The sequence below is a fragment of the Lutra lutra genome, chromosome 9 (genome assembly GCF_902655055.1).
Source record: "Lutra lutra chromosome 9, mLutLut1.2, whole genome shotgun sequence".
Taxonomy (NCBI): Eukaryota; Metazoa; Chordata; class Mammalia; order Carnivora; family Mustelidae; genus Lutra; species Lutra lutra.
Window position 1 is genome coordinate 77547462 of NC_062286.1, and position 20378 is coordinate 77567839.

The following is a 20378-nucleotide window of genomic DNA, read 5'->3' on the forward strand; positions in this document are numbered from 1 at the left end:
TATAGTGGTTATATTGTTATATTTAAAGTAAGTTCTGGAGGCACCTGGGTGGCTTAGTCGGTTAAGCATCCAACTCCTGATTTCAGTCCAGATCATGATCTTAGGGTTGCTGAGACTGAGTTCCCTGTCTGCCTGAGATTTTCCCTCTCCTTCTCCTTCTGTCCTTCCTCCCAACCCCCTCTAAAAAAATTAATAATAAAAAATAAAATGGGGGCGCCTGGGTGGCTCAGTGGGTTACACCTCTGCCTTTGGCTCAGGTCATGATCTCAGGGTCCTGGGATTGAGCCCCACATCGGGATCTCTGCTCAGTGGGGAGCCTGCTTCCTCCTCTCTCTCGGCCTACCTCTCTGCCTACTTGTGATCTCTCTGTCAAATAAATAAATAAAAATTTTTTAAAAACACACACACACATATTATAAAAAAAATAAAATAAAATAAAAATAAGGGGCACCTGGGTGGCTCAGTTGGTTGAGCATTCAGCTCTTGGTTTTGGCTCAAGTCATGATCTCAGGGTTGTGAGATGGAGCCCTGAGCTCAGTGGGGAGTTTCTTGAATATTCTCTCCTTCTACCCTTCCTCCAATTCACGTGCATGCCCTCTCTCAAATAAATCTTTAAAAAAATAATAAAATAAAATAAGTTCTGAGCTGAATTACTAAGTATTTATTGGTAGAATGACAAGAGATCTGTAATTTAAACAGTCTATCCAGGGGTAGAAGAAGGGGTTGGGGAAGGGAAAAAAATGAAACAGGATGGCCAAAATCTTAACTACTGAAGCTGGCTGATGGATCCTTTCCAGAGTTCTACTTTTTGAATGTTTGAAAACTCCCATAGTAAAACACAAAGACATACCATCTCTGGTCTAAATGCTGCACCTCTACTCCAACTCACAACATTAATCAGCTGGGCTTACTTTTTAAGAAAAGCTACATAATCCTATCTCTCATCAAACAACCTCTAAAAAATAAAAAAAAATTTTAAGATTGTAAATTGCTCTCAAACCTGGCATTAAGTACCCAGGAAGGCATGGAGATAAAACGTCATAGCTGTATATGTATCTAAAACAGCTGACAATGACTAAAAGCCCTACCTTCGAATGTGAAACTTCAGGACAGATGGCACAGGTTCAAAAAAAAAAAAAAAAAATACAGAATCTTTTAAAACTAAGCTTTTGTATGAACAGTCAACACTTCACTGCACATTTACTTCTTGATCCAATGCAACCTAACTTCTGGCCCCAAACCTCCACTCAAAGTACTCTTGTTAAAATTACCACTAATCTCAACTCAAAATTCAACTCAAAATTCACTTTTTGGTCCCCTCTAAGTTTTGAGAATTGTGTTGCTGATCATTCTCTGCCAATCTCCCACTGATGCTACTCAATCCCTTTTAGAAATTCTCCTTCCTTCCTGATCCTTAAGTAATCCTCCGTACTAAGTTCTGAGTGCCTTACATTCTTTTATTTTTAAGACAATCCTGCATATAGATATTTAAATTCCTTGTTTCACAGAAGAGGAAACAGACTTAGAAAGGCTAAGGAGGGACGCCTGGCTGGCTCAGTCGGTAGAGCACATGACTCCTGAGCTCAGGGTTGTGAGTTCGAGCCCCACGATGAGCATAAAGATTACTTAATAAAAAGAGAACAAATAGGATAAAGTATCTTCACCTGAAATTCCACAGGCACCTTAAAAGACCTCATAACTGATGATTAGCCACCCCTTACCTGCATCCTTTTCTCCCCTCTTTGAATATCCATTGTCAGTCTTATGTTCATTACACAAATCTTTCAATGGCTCAAAGTCCAAACCTCACGACTTGGAATGAGATCATTCATGAAGGGCCCCAGGCTACCATTCTGGTTTTATTTCTTGCCATTATTTCATAGTTTCTTGGGCTATCATTACATCAATCTACCTTCAGGTCCCCGGATGCACTGTTCTGTCAGCCTCAATGCCTTTGCCTAAAATACCCTTCCTTCACGTTGGACAAATTCTTACTCATCCCTTGATACTCAGCCACAGCCCTTCCGTGCACATCTTGCCCTGACCCATTCCTCCCTTAATCTTGGCAGTACCTTCACCTCCACACACACATAATTATCAAGATGCCTCTGCAGTTCCTTTCTTATTTTCTGGTCTCCAACTATAACAACTTGGTGAAAAGAAGTTTCCCGTTCATCCTTGACTCCCCTATTATTTTGTGGTCCCAACTCTAGGCACACACAAGTAAGAGTTAATATTTCTGAGCACTCAAATTGTAATTCATAAGGTACTCCCCCTCTTCCTTTAAGAATATCATGAGTGGGAGCCTCACTGGCTGATTGAAAAGAGGACTGTACCATCTGGTATTTAAGTTGGTGAATTCAATAGGGCTAATATCAGAAATCTTATTTGTGCTTTCTTTTTTTAAAACCTATGAAAAGCAGCACCACTTCAATGGCATAAAGCCCCACTTGCCAAATTCAGACTACTGCATCGGGTCAGAGAATCCCTCCTTCAATCACAGGACTCTTCTGTGGCAAAAAAGACTTAAATGCCTGCCTGTCAATTCTGAAGCATTTATCCTTTTGTTATGTTATAACCCAGCCAAGTTTTGAACTAGTTTCAGTGACATTTTGTCTCTCAGAAGTGACTCAGTATTTCTTGTGGTGGAGTTCTCAAAAATACACAGTATGTATACTGCCCTCTTTCTTATTGAACTTTGCTCAGCTAGCACTATTGTTAGAAGGAAAGTCTTACTCATACTTAATATCATCCTACCTTGGATCTGACATAAGAATTTACAAATTTTATCAGTCAGATCTAAAAATGCCCTTTAATGTATTCTTAAAAATAGCCTAATGTTTTTAAACAGTTTAAAACTGGGATGCCTGGTGGCTCAGTTAAGCGTCTGCCTTCGGCTCACATCATGATCCCAGGGTCCTGGGATCCAGTCCAAGTTGGGCTCCCCACTCAGCGGGAAGCCTGCTTCTCCCTCTGCCTCTGCCTGCTGCTCCCCATGCTTGTGCCTCTCTGTCAAATAAATAAAAATCTTTAAATAAATAAATAAGTTCAGAAGCAAAAATTCTCTAGTAATCTTCAATAATCTCACCCTAACTAAGCAGTATTGAATTTAAATAGTATTCTACAGATGACTTTATCTACATATGATAACAATTTATAAATTGGAAAACTTCAGGAAGGCATATACTTGATTGGTAATTAATGACCATGTCTTGAGCTTATCAACTTACAGAAATACTAGCTCACCACTCAAACAGTACTCTCAAAAGACATGAAGAAAAATAGTATTAGTATTTCAAAAATATTGTGGGAGAGCATAAAAAGTTAATCTGGGCCAACAGGTTACAGAACACATGCTGGGAACTACTGACTCACAGATCCTGGACCTGCCACTTAGGAGGAGGTTTACTACGCCAAAATCGCATGCCAATATTGAATGCATATCCAAGGTTCCCTTAGAATTAGCTAAAGTGACTGATATTTCATTCAATGCTCTATAACTTCTTACATTTTGGATGATTATAAACAATTACTTTGGCAAGGAGTAACTAAGTGAATCTCTTCTGTGTTAATCCTTACAGGAGCTGTAGTTAATTTGGACTCTAGTGGGAATGCCAATCAGCACTCAGTTTTCTTCTACTCATTCAGCCAATTCTAAAGTTGCTAGAGTACAATGGGACTCTGGAGAAGCACACAATAGGTGACTCCATAACTGTATTAAATGTCCTGCAAGGGGATTTTTAAAAAAAGATTTACTTACTTGAGCGCGAGAGAGAAACAGCGCATGCGCACGAATGCAGTGGGGAGGGACAGAGGGAGAGGAGAGATAAAAACTCAAGCAGGCTGCGCTCAGCACAGAGCCTGACTTGGGGCTTGTTCTCATGACCCTGAGATCCCCACCCAAAAGTTAGACTATTAATTGATTGTGCCACCCAGGTGCCCCCCCTTGCAAAAGGATTCTAAAATATACATATTATTTGATTCAGCATCAAATAAAAGAACAGGGGGCGCCTGGGTGGCTCAGCGGGTTAGGCCTCTGCCTTCGGCTCGGGTCATGATCCCGGGGTTCTGGGATCAAGCCCCGCATCGGGCTCCCTGCTCAGCGGGGAGACTGCTTCCTCCTCTCTCTCTCTGCCTGCCTCTCTGCCTACTGTGATCTCTCTCTGTCTGTCAAATAAATAAATAAAATCTTAAAAAAAAAAGAACAGAAGGCTACATTTTAACGCTAAGATACTGGATTACAACAACACTGATTATGTTCTTAATTTTTAATAGTTTATGAGGTGGGAGAGAATAAATCACCTCTAGTCACAAATGTTTCAAAATATGCACATATTCCTATGAATAATGTCAAATTACCACAGCGTGAAAACTTTTCTATATCTACAGTAAGAAAAACTCACCAACATAATATAGTTTTAGAACCTAGAGATTTAAAATACTTTCCCAGAAGGGACTAGTTACAACCTGACACAGAGCAGAATACCAGAGAGGAGAGACCCTTAAAGAGAGCTCTGGAGACCTGCAGCTGTCTTTACTGCAGTACTTACAATCACGTGGGAGTGAGGGAAGCCTAGGGAACTACCTGAGACCTTTCCAGAGACTGAAGAAGACAAAACCCACACAGGCATGGGAATAGCTCACATTCCCAATGATCTCAAAAATACATGATGAGGTAGGTATGCCTGGTTGGCTCGGTCAGTGGAGCATGTGACTCTTGATCTCAGGGTTGTGGGTTCAAGCCCCACATTGGGTGCAGAGAGTTCTTAAAAAAAAAAAAAAAAAAAAAATCTTTAAAAACAAACAAAAAAACCCATGGGCTAGTAGACAGAATACTCAGAAGGACACTGCCTCAGTAGTGGGGCTGAATTAATTTAGTGGGAATAATCCTGGACTTAAGGCTGCTCTAATCCTGTGTAACAAAGCAAAAAAGCAAGCACTAAGAAAAGAGTTCCAAGAAACTTCACTCAAGATATCAGAACAAAGTTCAAAAATATTTAAAGGAATTAAAAAAAAAAAATCCACCTTCAGCAGAATAAATTCCATATCAGGCATCCAATCAGAAATTACCAAGAAGCAAAAATATATGATGTACAATAAGAGAAAAAAAAATTAACCAAATAAATAGTCCCAGAAATGACACAAATGATAGAATTAATAGACAAAGACATCAAAACATCTATCAATAACATTTCCACACAGTCAAGAACGAACAAAAAAGCATAATAAGCATGTTAAGGAGATATGGAAAATGTATTTTAAAAAATCCAAACTGAATTTTCAGAAATGAGAAATATATCTGGGATTAAAATACATTCTAAATGTACTTCTGCCTCCAACAAGCCTCTACACTGCACAAATTAGTTTACTTTACTCAAAATAAAGGCCACATTCCACTATGTTGTTTACCGTATTTCAGCCTGATCCCCAACAGCATCTCCAAACTCCACAATAAATACTTGCTGAATTAAAGGCAATGCCTAAACACACAGGAATTCTGTAAAAAGGCCTCTGTAATTAGTTCAACAGTACCAATCATGTGCCAGGTATTAATCTAAGCACTGAAGATCGTGCAATAAACCAAACAAACACAGAGCTTATGTTCTAATCATCCAAACAGCTGCTACAAAATCTGTTACAAAATAGTAACAAAAGATACGAATGCTTTTATTTAAACCATTTATTTTCCCAAATAACCATAATTTAGGATGCCTAATTTCCCAGCCCACAATAAATCAAAAACAGCAAATTATTTAAGTGTGTGTAGGTTACTTACAGCAAATATACTGAAAGTTGTAACAGTGACAGCAAAAACTCTTACAAGCAATGATGATGACATAAAATTAAAAAGCAAAAACAGAGAATGCAGCAAGCAGATGCATTTACTGGAGGGACAAGCAACTCTGCATACTTTAATCATTAAGGCACTTATGAGCTCAATGAATGACCCAGGTATGTATCAGAATACATAACTTGATCTTTTCCCATCACACGGGATCAACTTTATAGTCTATAAGTACCTTGTTTAAGAAGTCTAGAAGACAAACCATAAGAGACTCTTTTTTTTTTTAAGATTTGATTTATTTATTTATTTATTTATTTGACAGACAGAGATCACAAGCAGGCAGAGAGGCAGGCAGAGAGAGAGGAGGAAGCAGGCTCCCTGCTGAGCAGAGAGCCCGATGTGGGGCTCGATCCCAGGACCCTGAGATCATGACCTGAGCTGAAGGCAGCGGCTTAACCCACTGAGCCACCCAGGCGCCCCACCATAAGAGACTCAATCACAGAAAACAAACTGAGGGTTGCTGGAGGGCGGGGGAGGTGGGACGAGAGAGGTGCAGGGGTGGAGGGATGGGGTAACTGGGTGATCGACACCAGGGAGGGTATGTGTTATATTGAGCCGTGGGTATTATATAAGATTGATGACTCAAAGACTTGAACCCCTGAAATAAATAACACATTATATGTTAATTTTAAAAAAAAGGGGTAGGGCGCCTGGGTGGCTCAGTGGGTTGAGCGCCTGCCTTCGGCTCAGGTCGTGATCTCAGGGTCCTGGGATCGAGTCCCACATCGGGCTCCCTGCATGGTAAGGAGCCTGCTTCTCCCTCTCCCACTCCCCCTGCTCATATTCCCTCTCTCACTGTATCTCTCTCTGTCAAATAAATAAATAAAATCTTAAAAAAGAAAAAAAGGCTAGGTAGGACATGTGAAATATGACAACTGCCATTCAAATGGACTAAAAAAGTGTAACATAACATTAATCGAGTTAAAGAAGGAAATACACATGACCTGTAAGTTTATATGAAAAACCTTTCAAGACATTTGTCAAGGACAAATAACAATGTTACTATGCTTCACTTCATAATACATTATGGGAGCTTAATTATTTTTACGGGTTCTTTCTTAAAAATCCAGCTCTACTAGCATTTTTATCCAGCTGATTATGTATTCTGCATTTTCAAACTTTAGTTTTAAAGGCACAGTCCTTGGTTTGCTTGTTTGTTAACCTAACACAAAACTATCCCTGAAAAGAGCAGAACTGAACTGGCTAAAGAAAGGGAAGTAACAAGGAATCCCACTAACCTGTTCTACCTCTCCTTACCTGCCATGGAGTACCTGGAGATGTCTATAGAAAAACCCTTGCTCCCAACAACAAACAGGCTAAAACTTACTGAGCTTTTTAATATCAGAAGTCATTAACATTAATACAAAAAGAATGACAAAATTAGAAACTCGTTCTTTTGTAACTACCAGTGTAAACAACCAATTCAACAAGGCTACCAATGGCTGCTAAAACCGCTGAATCAAAGGTTCTAAGAAACAGGACAGACCCACTGTCACAAAGTATCATCCCATCGACTTCTTACTAATCACAAAGGGAATGAGGTTCCTTTGCAAGAGATATGTATGGCCACCAGCATAACCAAGTGATCATACTTAGCTGATGGCACCACCATTATATCTCCTGCTGCAGTAGGAGATGCCATCACCTATCAAATATTCTTGCTAAAAATATTCAACCTGAATCTGATACTGGAAAAAAATTAGATGAATACAAATCTACAGAGAAAGTAACCTGGACTCTTCAAAAAAGTCAAGGTCATAAAAACCAGAAAAAGGTAGGGGAATTGTTCTAGATTAATAAAGAGACAGCAACCACATGCAATGCATGTATTTACTGAATCCTCAATCAGAAAGTAAAACAGCCATAAAAGAGGTTTTTGGAAAACAATCTAAACATTAACTATGTATATTAGATGATATTAGAATATTATTTTAGGAGTGACACTGGTATTATGATTATAAGATGATGACCTTATTCTTACGAGAGAGAAGCTGAAAGATCCAGTATCCTGATGTCGACAGCTCCAAGTGGTTCAGTAAGAAAGAAAAAAGTCTATGTACATATGTGCTTGTGTGTATATATATTAGAAAAAGTGTTTAGAGAAAGCAAATATGGTAAAATATAAAAAATGGTGAACCTACATAAAGGGTATGTAGGGTTTTTCTTTAATATTCTTTCAACTCATAATGTCTGAATATTTTCAAAACAACAAAATTGAGGGGTGCCTGGGTGGTTTAGTCTGTTAAGCATCTGCCTGCAGCTCAGGTCATGATCCCAGAGTCCTGGGATGGAGCCCTGCATCAGGCTCCCTGCTCAGTGGAGAGCCTACTTCTCTCTCTGCCCCCTCCCCATCTCTGTTCATGCGCGCACATGCACATGCTTGCTCTCTCTCGCTCTTCCTCTATCGCAAAGAAATAAATAATCTTAAAAAAAAAAAATAACAAAATTGAGAGGGAAAAAGGTCACTAACAACCCCTGAGCACAAAGAAGACAGCAGTATTACACTGACTAAAGTTACTTTGAAATTAAATACTCAAAACAATCAAACACACATACAACTTTGTAACTCCAACCCTCCATTTTCAAACAGTGCTTTCTTCTTTGAAACACAAATTTTACCAAATTTGTGGGTATTTTTGGAAAGATGATATAAAAGACTGCCTACATTCAAGTCAACTCGTTGGTAGGAAGAATAACACAGATATGATTATTTTAGCAACTGGTATATTGGAAAATAAGAATATCTAAATCTTTCCTTATAGAGGTCACAAAAACAGGAGAAATCAGGCAAAGAATATAATAAGGTAAGCATCTTACCTCCTAAAGCCTAGACTTAGACTGCCTCTCAAAGAAGCGAATGACAAAGGCTGTGTATTTGATTCCACTGCAAAAGAAAGTGATCATAATTAAAACCCAGACCAAAATCCCCCAAATTATTACTTCTTTGGAAACACATAACCTTTTAATTTTCATTTTGGAAATTTTACTTTTAAAATGGAAATGTTCTTATACAAAATTAATTAGATAATAGTTATATATATCTGCAATATAAGCTACCCTTTAAAAACATTTTTACTTCATTTTCATGAATATATACAACTACTGAATTTATAAATATTCTTTGGTATAAAGGGTAATAACTAATCATCTACCAGCACACTGAGAGTCGGTCTGGTACACATACCAAACTGTATGTTATTAGACAATGTGGCACTGTGAAGGAAAAGACTATAACTACCCTACAGGACTTCGGTCCTTTAAAGGAGAAAAGTTCTTTTTCCAAAGCAGCAGTGGGTTCTACTGAACCATTCACACTTTGTCATTCCACTGTCCACTGTGATCAATGACTTCATTCATGTAGGAGTGACAACCCGGAGTCATAACAAAACAAGTCTTTACCTCTGTTGTGTAACTGATTTATAGTCACCTTTCACTTTTCTAAGTATCTGTTTGCTGTACTATTCATTTTGTCATTTAAAAATCTCTATATTGTATGTTTCAAAGCTGACACTGTAAGCCTGATTTGCCTTACCACATAGGCCTGATTCACGTAACCCTTACCATAACAAGCAAGAGCGAAAATCAAAGTAGGCATCTCCTGATTTTATTTTTCCCTGTCATTGTATTAAAATGGTGCCATGTTAAAGTAACCGATTTAATCTCTTCACATGTCATATGACTACTAAACGATCCAAGATGGACAGAATTAGAGAGGAGGTCATAGTACACATAAAATTCTGAAAACAGAATACAGTTTAGAAAAGATTAAGATATCTGGGTAACTTAAAACAATAACAACAACAACAAAAAACAGCTCAAGGAAAAAGTCACAGAGGATTTTAAGAGTATTTGTTCATCTCTCCTAAATATGAATAAAAATTTAACTCACACACACAAGGAGAACTGTTTTAGATCAAGTGTTATATCCCTGAGCACAAGTTTCTCAGCGGTTTTATGCAGCACTTAAAAATCTAAAAATCATTTTTTTAATGTTCAGCATTCACTCACTCAAGGAATTTTAAAGTAGACATGACTATGTGTCTTTCAGCAACCTCTACTCTGCTTAATCAAATTAATTTTCCATGCCTACAAACCCAAGTGGGAAAATATTTCCTACTACCGCACAAACTAGATCAAGATAAGCCAGTACTGTTTTCTACTACCTGCCATTCCTTGTGAGGCAGTAACCAGAAGTGCCTACCTAGGAGCTGCCTCACAGTGAATACCAACAATTATAGAACTGTTCTTCAAACACCTGTAACTCAAAGCAGGAGGGGAGGGCACTGACATGAGTAGTCTGAAGTACTCCTTAAGAGTTCCTGGAATTTTTCTTTCTCAAATTTAATACATAATCTCTTAAAAAGTTATTTTTATACTATTCAAATTGGGATTTTACAGAATACTGTCAAATTTTTATTCATTAAAAAGGTGACCAGAAACATCTCAGCAAGATGAAGGCTGCTGACAAAAAGCATCTAGTTTCCTTAGCAACAAACAAGGCTGAAAACTCGAGGCTGACAACGAAGTGCAAAGGATGGTATGATAAAGGGAAAAGGCAGCTCTCATGTATGCACCTTGTGTACCCAGATTCCTCTGCTAATGCTTCTGTTTTCATCCTGTCAGTAAGGCAAATCTATATATTATTCTGAGTGGAAGGCAAAATCAATATCCTCAGATAGGAGCTGGCATTAAAACCCAAACTTTAACTCAAATAACTGTAACCTCTAACAGTCACCATTTTTCAGACTGAACACTTCGCCCTTCCAATATTAAGATGAACCATTTTAAATACCAATAATAGGGTTTTTACAATGCTTTCACCTATACAATTTGAGTACACATTAATCTGAGCTTAACTGCTAACATTTTAGGAGTTTGGAAACTGATGTTTGTGTGTTTTGTTTTTAAATGACATCTTTTCCACAAGATTAGAAAAACGGTCAAATAATGTTATAGATGTATTCAAAAATGAAGACTTTAAGAAATGTCTTATTTAGTAAACTGTAGTAGGGTGGAACAATAAGGTTAAAATTAGAAGACTTTGGTTCTCACTCAATCACTAACCTTGACCAAATCATTTAACCTCTCTCTGCCCATCTTCATCTTATCAATGTAGGTAATTTTATTGACACGTGATGAGTACTATAATGCACCACAGCATTTCCAAGTGTTTAGTAAATATCTGCTATGTTTTGGTTAATGAGAACTAGGATATGGGCTTCATTTAACAATGGCTATAATAGGAATTAGTTTAAAAAACACTTTCAGAAACAATAGCTCAAATGGTTTTTGTTTTTTTTTCCCACAAGGACTCCCACAAGGTAGATAAGTAACTAACCCCATTTCATGAAACTTAAACAAAAGACCCATTCCAGGTCCCATAATCAGCAGCTAAATTGACTTTTAGTTAGGTCTTTTTAACTTTAAAATTATCTCCAGGGGCGCCTGGGTGGCTCAGTGGGTTAAAGCCTCTGCCTTCGGCTCAGGTCATGATCTCAGGGTCCTGGGATCGAGCCCCGCATCGGGCTCTCTGCTCAGTGGGGAGCCTGCTTCCTCCTCTCTCTCTCTCTCTGCCTGCCTCTCTGCCTACTTGTGATCTCGCTCTCTCTGTCAAATAAATAAATAAAATCTTTAAAAAAATAAAATAAAATAAAATTATCTCCAAATTATCCACAAGTTCAACTCATCAACAGTCTTATCAGTCTAACTTAAGCAAAATATATAAAAAACACATAAAGTTACCTTGACCTTCCCTGAGGTAGGTGTCGAGGGCATGAACTACCCTGTATGCCCTTAGTAGTAACGGAAATCAATACCTGTCAGGTTTACTGCTAATGTTTCATACTTACAAAATGATAAAATAAAGGCTAAGTTCCCATTAATTGCTTCATTTCTCAATTCAGCTTGTGAAAATACATTACTTTCATGTAGACATCCATTTTCCTAGGGATAAAGCATATTTCAGTGATAATACACCTCAGCTAAAAATATCCTGATATACCAAATCACCCGCTTTCCCATTTCTTTATATCACCACATTCTTTGATAATCTCTCCTTTTAAAAAAAAACTAATTTTCTAGAACAATATGTAAACTGAATAACAGAACTTTAGCAAAAACTGTAAGATAGAGTTCCAACATTCCAAATTAAATGCTTATCTTCAAATTCAGATAATATGTTACCCTTAGAACGCCTTCCCTCTAGGAAGTTTACTATTGAAGGCACTAGAACAAATCTCTCATTCACAACAAAACAGTGAACTGATCTAAAGTGATACTTTGGGATATACAGTGAGGTAAAGATCAATTTTAATTTTATTTAACTCCAAATGGTTAATCACATGTCCCAACATCATCACTTCTTTAATAACTTAAGTTTCTGAGCCAAAATTCAGTTCTAACACATTTACTGAAGCACTGTATAATAGCACAATATTTAAAACCACCCAATCAGTAGTAAGCAATAACTAAAAATAAATTATGGTATATCCATAAAATAAAACAGCATGCAACCATAAAAAATAATTGGTGGAATTACATACTGTAATAGAAAATGCCGAGTGAAAAAAAGCAGGTTTTGGGGAAATAATATGTGGGAAAATTACTCTTTTAAATATAATTTTTAACAGTAAAATATGTATAGCACAGGCTCAAAATACTCTAAAGTACTTAGGGAAGAGAAGTAAAAGACACTCAAGACATATACTCTGCCTTTAAGAGGATTGTAATTATGTAATTATTTCAATGAAAGAAAAGAACACTCCAAAAATATTAGAAAAATCTAGGCATTATGTGAATAACCACCTAGGAAACAGATCTTTTGAACAAAGTAGTTCTTATTAAAAGTGTTTGGTGCTCTGCCACGTTGCTCCTAATTGTATAGCAATTTGCTTTCCAAGTGGAAAGTACAACCCTTGCTGATCCAATGCACGCTCCAAGTCAGTTTCTTCCTGTGACCCTTCATAAATGCCTTGCCTATTCTGATGGGAACAGGAAATGCTGGGTAGGAAAATAATGCCTTGGAGTCAAACAAAAGAGTATTAAAAAAAAAATGAGAAGTACATATACTAAGAGTATATTATGAAAATTCATATACAAGTGAAAAGTAAAGACCAAAAAATGAAAACTGCAGTTACACGGTAAAGTGGGATTAAGGAACATCTATTATTTTATTTACATTTTCCCCCGATATTGGCCTATCATCTTTCAACACACAAGAAATGCTGCTTTACCTTTTAAAAGTTTTTTAAGTTTAACCACTATAGACTTCACACTAACCAGTATTTTTACAAAGCTTTAGAAAATACTATATAGACAATGACCATTTTTTAGTAAGCTTAATGACTTTTTTTTGGTTACCACTAATGAAAGAGGAAAGAACTCTCTTTAACTATGAAATTAAAACCACACCTGCTTATACTTACCTGCAAAACAGCACGAGCTGACCTCACACTATCAAAGGATGGAAACACATAATTTATATATGTCTCTTGATCAGGACTTACTCCCATTTCACGCATTGCCTTGAGAACTTCAATTACACCTATAAGATTTAAATTTAGAAGCACACAGATGAAGCACTTGGAATGAACAAAAGATCAGAAAGTTCAGTTCATTTACTTTCTGAATCACAACGTATGAAAAACTACTCCTTTTGTTTGTCTAAAAAAGAAAGCAAAAAAAGCAACAAAAGTAGGAAATACGATAAATGAAAAAAATTAATTCCTCCTTTCTTCATCTATTAATTAAGTAACAAGTGCTAAGGAAATATTCTAGAAATGACAGCCATAAGAAAGTCTAAAATAACTAAGCAAAATGCCTCATGCTCTGTCTCCCAAATGACCAGAGGCCATTAAACATCATTGCTGTTACAGAGCAGTGATAGATTTTCTGACACAAGAAAACTGGACCCAATAAATGCTGCAGAGGGCAGGATGAGCGGGGACTCAAATAAATAAAATCTTAAAAACAAAAACAAAAAACCCCAAAGCTTCCCCCTGGAAGTCCCTGTTTTTACCCTATCATATACCCCACAGAAAAATTATATTTCTATAAACTTGTTACATAATGAGCTCCAGTACAAATACTTGATTGTAAAGTTCCCGCTGCATACAGAAATACAGAGGCAAGTGTGACTACGTTATGAATATCTGCACGTTTTTTAAGATAAAATTCAGATTATTATTCAGGTTAAACAGTTTATTATATTTAAAATCACCTAATGGGTCTTCAAAACCTTAGATGTTTAAATATATTTCTTAAGATATTTATACAGGAAAAAAAAACCCTCAAAAGACAAAGCACATGTTTAGTGACAAATTTAGGAAAATATGCATATAAAGTTAGTCCAACAAGCCTAAGAATACTTGAAAGCAAAACTTAGTAGAAGTATTCTTCTAACAATTCACTAAAAATTACTAGTAATAACATGGGTAACTACCATAAAAAATGGCAAATCAGACTGCACTCTTCTTCATATGCAAAGATTACTAAGTACTTGAGAGGAGGGCATATAGGTAGTTGCTTTTCAATGGCCTGTAATAGACTTGTGTTTAATCTAATATCCTCAATGTCCTTCCTCACCAATAATGACTGCTTTCATGACCATAGTATAAAGTAAGTAGCTATGTTTCTGGTAAGACTCTCGGTGAAATGACCAAAACATAAGTAAATAAATAAAATTTTAAAAATTAAAAAAAAAAAAAAAGCTCAAAGTTTAATGAGACCTAGCTTTCAACCCTGTTCTAGCACTTAATGGCAATGCAAATGTGAACAAGTAATGTCACCTTTCTGAGCCGTAATTTCTTAGCTTACACATCTGGAATAATATAGCAGAAATGTGCCATCTAGATACTTTATCAAATAACACCTGGCTTGGGGAGCCTGCATGGCTCAGTCATTAAGCGTCTGCCTTTGACTCAGGTCATGATCCCACGGTGCCAGAATGGAGCCCAGCATCAGGCTCCCTGCTTGGAAGGAACCTGGTTTCTCCCTCTCCCACTGCCCTTGTTTGTGTTCCCTGTCTTACTCTGTCAAATAAATAAATAAAATCTTAAACACACACACACACACAATACTTGGTTTAATCCTTCCTAACTGCCACCCGTGTTAGATTAAGCCAATCAACGTGTGTCAAGTCACTCAATGAATGGAACAATTTTCTGACCTATAAGGGTCTAGGCCTAGTGAAGGGATAGAAACAAAGTACCAACAATTATAAATATTACCCACAGGCAGAAATTCTTGTGGTCTAGGCCTAGAGGAAGACTGAGGACAAGAAGAAAAACAGAACATACTGAACAAAAAGAATAATAGTACCACCTCAGTTTTGATCAGTATCAACAACTGACTCTTGAACACACAGGGGTTAGGAGTGCCAGCTCCAGTGCAATAGAAAAACTGCATGTAAATTCTGACCCCCTAAAAACTCACCTACTAATAACCTACTGTTAGCCAGAACCCAGACCAATAACACAGTCGATTAGCACATATTTTGTATGTTCTATGTATTATATACTATATTCTTAAAGTAAACTAGATTAAAAAATTGTTATTAAGAAAACTGTAGGGGCACCTGGGTGGCTCAGTGGGTTAAAGCCTCTGTCTTTGGCTCAGGTCATGATCCCAGAGTCCTGGGATCGAGCCCCGCATCGGGCTCTCTGCTCAGTGGGGAGCCTGCTTCCTCCTCTCTCTCTGCCTGCCTCTCTGCCAACTTGTGATCTCTGTCTGTCAAATAAATAATAAATAAATAAATAAATAAATAATAAATATAATATATAAATAAAAATAATAAATAATCTTAAAAAAAAAAAGAAAACTGTAAGGAAGAGAAATATTTACAGTACTGTATTCATCCCAAAAGAAAACAAAAAAATTCTGTGTATAAAAGGACCTGGGCAGTTCAAACCTGTGTTGTATAGGGGTCAACTGTATTAACAAGGCTTTCAAGTCAATCTACTGGGGTGATATACTTCTCTATGTAATAAATAAAGCCAGGAAGGTCTTAGGAGTCAAACAATCTTTATTTTAACAAAAGTGTTAAAGTGAGTGCTCCAAGACCAAAGGCATACCTTGAATAAGAAACCAAGTCTCATAGCTGCTGGCAGGTGCTTGTACCACCACAAAATATGCAAAAACCTCTGCTTTTTCCTGGAATAAGAACCTGGGATCAAGTCCTTAATATGCCACCAAAAACTGGTTTTTAGCAGCTTCTTGTCCATAATATATGATGACAGTAAATCTCTCTACTTAGCTCTCGGGGTCATCATTTAAAGGAAAACGTGTGAAATCCTAAAAATACTAAATAAATGTTAATAATAACAATAATGATTTAATATCTTAGCTATCTTAAAGTACCCTAGTAATTTTTTATATTTCCTTAGATGATACAGAGAATAAATGTAGCATAGTAAGGTAAATATATATTTGATTTTCTAATGTTTGAAAATAGGCCAACAAATTGATTTTAAATAGAAGAGTCCTATTTCTGTACAAAACACTTCACCCCAATACTTATGCTTCAAATACATTTTATTCTCTTAATTCATCATTTTTCCAATGATGTGTATTAAAGGGAGGAGTGCATTCTGCTCATTTAGATGACCTGTACTGCCAGCATTTTTAACTTAGGTCTTTTTCTAACTGAAGCTAAAGCTGGTTTAGGAAAACCTTGGGTCCACACCTTCTAATCCAGTAAGTTCAGTCACTCCCTCAGGCATTCTGAGGGAGCATACAAAGATATTTACTTCAAGAATTGACTGAGTCATAGGCAGACAGAAACATTTATCAACAAGGAGAAAAAACGTGATTGATCTCACATACTTACCTCCTCCTAAAAAATACAATTTGTGTTTCTTTTTAAAGGAAGAAGACTAAAATAATCATATATTAACTTAAATATAAACATGGATCCCAAACTTCTGTGAACGTAGAAAACATAAACTAAGACTAAGCCAATCTAATAGAAGTATTTCAAAGACAGTAATGACAAAGTTTATCAATCTAGAGGAAAGTCTCCATTCAGCAAGTTTTATAAGAACTGAAAAAACTGGGGCACCTAGGTGGCTCAGTGGGTTAAGCCCCTGCCTTCAATTCAGCTCAGGTCATGATCTCAGGGTCCTGTGCTCGCTTCGGCAGCACATATACTAAAATTGGAATGATCTCAGGGTCCTGGGATTGAGCCCCACATCAGGCTCTCTGCTCAGCGGGGAGTCTGCATTCCCCCCCCCAACGCTGCCTTGTCTCTCTGCCTACTTGTGATCTCTCTCTCTGTCAAATAAATAAATAAAATCTAAAAAAAAAAAAAGAGAGAACTGAAAAAATTCAAACTTTTAGGAAAGATAAATGGTTTACCTGAACAATTTTCACCAACTGTAACTGTTCACTCCACATGACTTTACACTTGATCTTAGCCAAAAGGCTGAGAAGCGATACTCCACATGACTTTAGACTCTACCCAGGGTACTCACTCTATTAGAGGCGATTTCCTTATTTTGGAGAAGTAGTCTCTATTCAACCCCTTTACTCAACTGGCATTTAAGCTTTCATATTGGTCCTTCCTTCTATATTTTACCCCTTCCATACTCTGATTTTTGTGTTTTCCAAATATACCCAAAGATGTAAATCCTCAATCATTCTGGGTTATTTCCTCTCATTTGGGCCAATGTGCTAAAACTGTAAGTGGTGACTTTCCCATTTGTGCCCCAGAGAAAAATACTAGTAAGCCATGGGGAAGTCACTCAGAGAATCGTTCTTAGGGGTTGGTGGTGGCTGAACTGTTCCAGAACTCAGTATGCTATCATCACAATGTTGCTGAAAACTCTTGGTTCAGTTTGATCTGATCTCTAAATACCTGTCTCTGATTTCCCAAAGGGTTTTATTTAGTCCTTACGAGAAACACTCCTCTACAAGCTCCATCATGGCAGCCATTAATTTTCTTCTGTTCTACCAGTTTACATAGGATTTTTCCCAGATGAAGAAAAAATTCATTGCACTAATAAAAACATGCCCTTCTTACCTTACCCTAAAGAAACCTTATAGAATATGTAGAACCATTTTATTATTACATGAAGGGAAATTGCAGAATACACACTTAACTATATTTCTGGGCCTCCTGCAAAGGAGAAACTCGTTTTCAAAAACTACAACACAACTGACACTGTCTTGTACCTTTCTCAGTTTTTATATTTTTCCAGATAAAACCTTCCCTGATTAAAAAACTTGACAGGACTTTTTAAAACGTCCTTAATGCAAAAACCGGCATCTAACTTATACTAGTTAAGACTTTTTATAAAATAAATACAGCGTAACACTTAAAAATGTTTAATGTGGGGGTTACGGTATTTTAAAAAAGTGTCTAAGAGAACAGAAATCCTCAGTTCTAATCCCAGCACAATTGAGAGCTAAGTGTGGAACCAAAGGTTGGTCATCAAATCTCTCTGCCCCTCTCAGTTGTTTCATTAATATGAAGTGAGCTTTCAACAAGGCACTCTTGAAATCTAAATGATAAGATTCCAAGAAAGGATGGATTGAAAATAAAGCCCACTTGTCTATTAGTTCCAGCTATAACTATCGGAAGAAATTACCTGAATTCTTTCATGTTTACTAAGTTGCTAAAAAATGTGGTAACCAGTTGAAGTCTAGATATAGTCGTAAGGTTGAAGAAAGCAAATTTTCTGATGACAAATATTTCAACAGGGGGTGTTTTCGAAAGTATTTTCTTATCTGTGTAAAAATGGACAATACCAATATGCCCAAAGATTTTCATGGAATGATGTAAACTTTCTCTGGTTCAAAAATACTAGGTTAAAGGTTACTTCTTGGAGCTTTCAGAACTGGAAGATAAGCAAAGAGTTAATCGACTAGCATATTGTTTTCACAAAGATTTTTCTAAAAAGGATTTTGAGACTTTTATAGCCAGAAACAATTAGGGAATACTTGTTTCACTATTTCCTTTAGACCAGGAGACGACTATATATTTAAAATAAAATTGCAATATGAAAGTCTGCTAAAAGCACTTTTTTTGTTGTTTGTGCATTTTGTTTGTCACCCAATGTCATACTAACAACTCTGCATCTCATTCTAAAGCACATTATATTGCGAGATAAAATGAAAAAGACCATTTTTTGTTTCCCCAAGGGGGAAGTACTTCTGTTAAAAGCATCTTTTTATGAGACTACTCTTTCTGAATTACCAATAATGCAAACCAAAGAATTAGATACTGTACTCTAAAATTTAATATTTGTTCAATTCTTATTCATATCCTATAGGCATCCCATGTGTACAAGGGGAAAGTATGCTAAATGCTTAAACGTACTTAAGAACCTGAAAGATTGAACATTTCTGTCCTTCAATCAGCAGGCTGTCAGGTCATGAGCACTCATTTTACAATAAAAGTTTTGCTGTCTTTCCTATTATTGTAAGTCGGCTCAGTTAAGGAGACTGGTCCACAAAGAAAATGGCTTGATTATGCATAACTTTATCTTGAATAAGGCTAGACAAACTAATTTCAAACGGTATATGCAAAATCAAGAACTAAAGAGTTTTTGAAAAATTTAAAAATAACGAACTTCTTAAAACTACACCCACAAGTTTGAATATCAAGATCAGAGATAAGTCAGAAGTGAAATTAGGATGAAAGAAATCCACTATGTTTTTAAAAATGCTTATGTGAAGGGCTCCTGGGTGGCTCAGTGGGTTAAGCCTCTGCCTTCAGCTCAGGTCATAATCTCGGGGGCCTGGGATCGAGCCCTGCATTGGACTCTCTGCTCGGTGGGGAGCCTGCTTCCCCCTCTCTCTCCGCTTGCCTCTCTGCCTCCTTGTGATCTCTCTCTGTTAAATAAATAAATAAAACCTTCAAAAAAAAATGCTTATGTGATTCCTGACTGTGATTTAAATCAATTCTATTTTCTCAGAAGATCTACTACTCAGAAATAAGTTTGCCTTCCCAAAGACTTCAACTAGATGTGTGTAGAAACCTATTCTGGACCTCTGAACCACTACAAATCTGTGAAAGGCAAAACCTAACCTTGAACATCTTTCTCCTTCTGACGTCCAACTAGCAATGGCCAGAAATAATGAGTTCTGACAGGAAAACCTTCTTCCTTCAGAGCCTTCATCAGAGCTTTTGCCAAATCTGCAAGAGATACCATAAAATATTACATAGCTATCTCAGCAAAGCTTTTTTGTGTCAGTTTTAATGATGAGAATATAGTACCAGTTTTATTGGCTAGTAAAGCGCTCTGAAGTGTGAACTGCAAAGGAGATGTGTGCATCTGGGACTCCTTTAACTTCTTGCAGTAGTCTCTCAGCTTCTCTGCAGGCTAGGAAAAAAAGGCACCACATCAGCTGGATCCACAAATATCCTACCATTTGACCTTCTGCAAACATTCTGCCACTCCTGGGATGAAAAATTTGAACCTCTCATCCTCTTTCTACCTCATCAACTTACACACAGAAACAAAGTTTTCATAATGCTTATAATTGGTCTAATCGCATAATACGTTCTTACATTTTGTAGACTCTTATTTTGCTG

At 36.9% G+C, this 20378-nt stretch overlaps 1 protein-coding gene across 1 annotated transcript in view; it reads right to left on the reverse strand.

The window, feature by feature from the left end:
* LRPPRC (leucine rich pentatricopeptide repeat containing) overlaps window positions 1-20378 on the reverse strand; it is a 105622-nt gene that overhangs the window by 63237 nt on the left and 22007 nt on the right. The window contains exons 10-14 of the mRNA XM_047744610.1: window positions 20061-20166; window positions 19872-19979; window positions 13270-13388; window positions 11695-11788; window positions 8663-8729 (exon numbers count right to left, since the gene is read on the reverse strand). Coding sequence (XP_047600566.1) covers window positions 8663-8729; window positions 11695-11788; window positions 13270-13388; window positions 19872-19979; window positions 20061-20166 — 494 coding nt within the window. The remainder of the gene's footprint in view (window positions 1-8662; window positions 8730-11694; window positions 11789-13269; window positions 13389-19871; window positions 19980-20060; window positions 20167-20378) is intronic.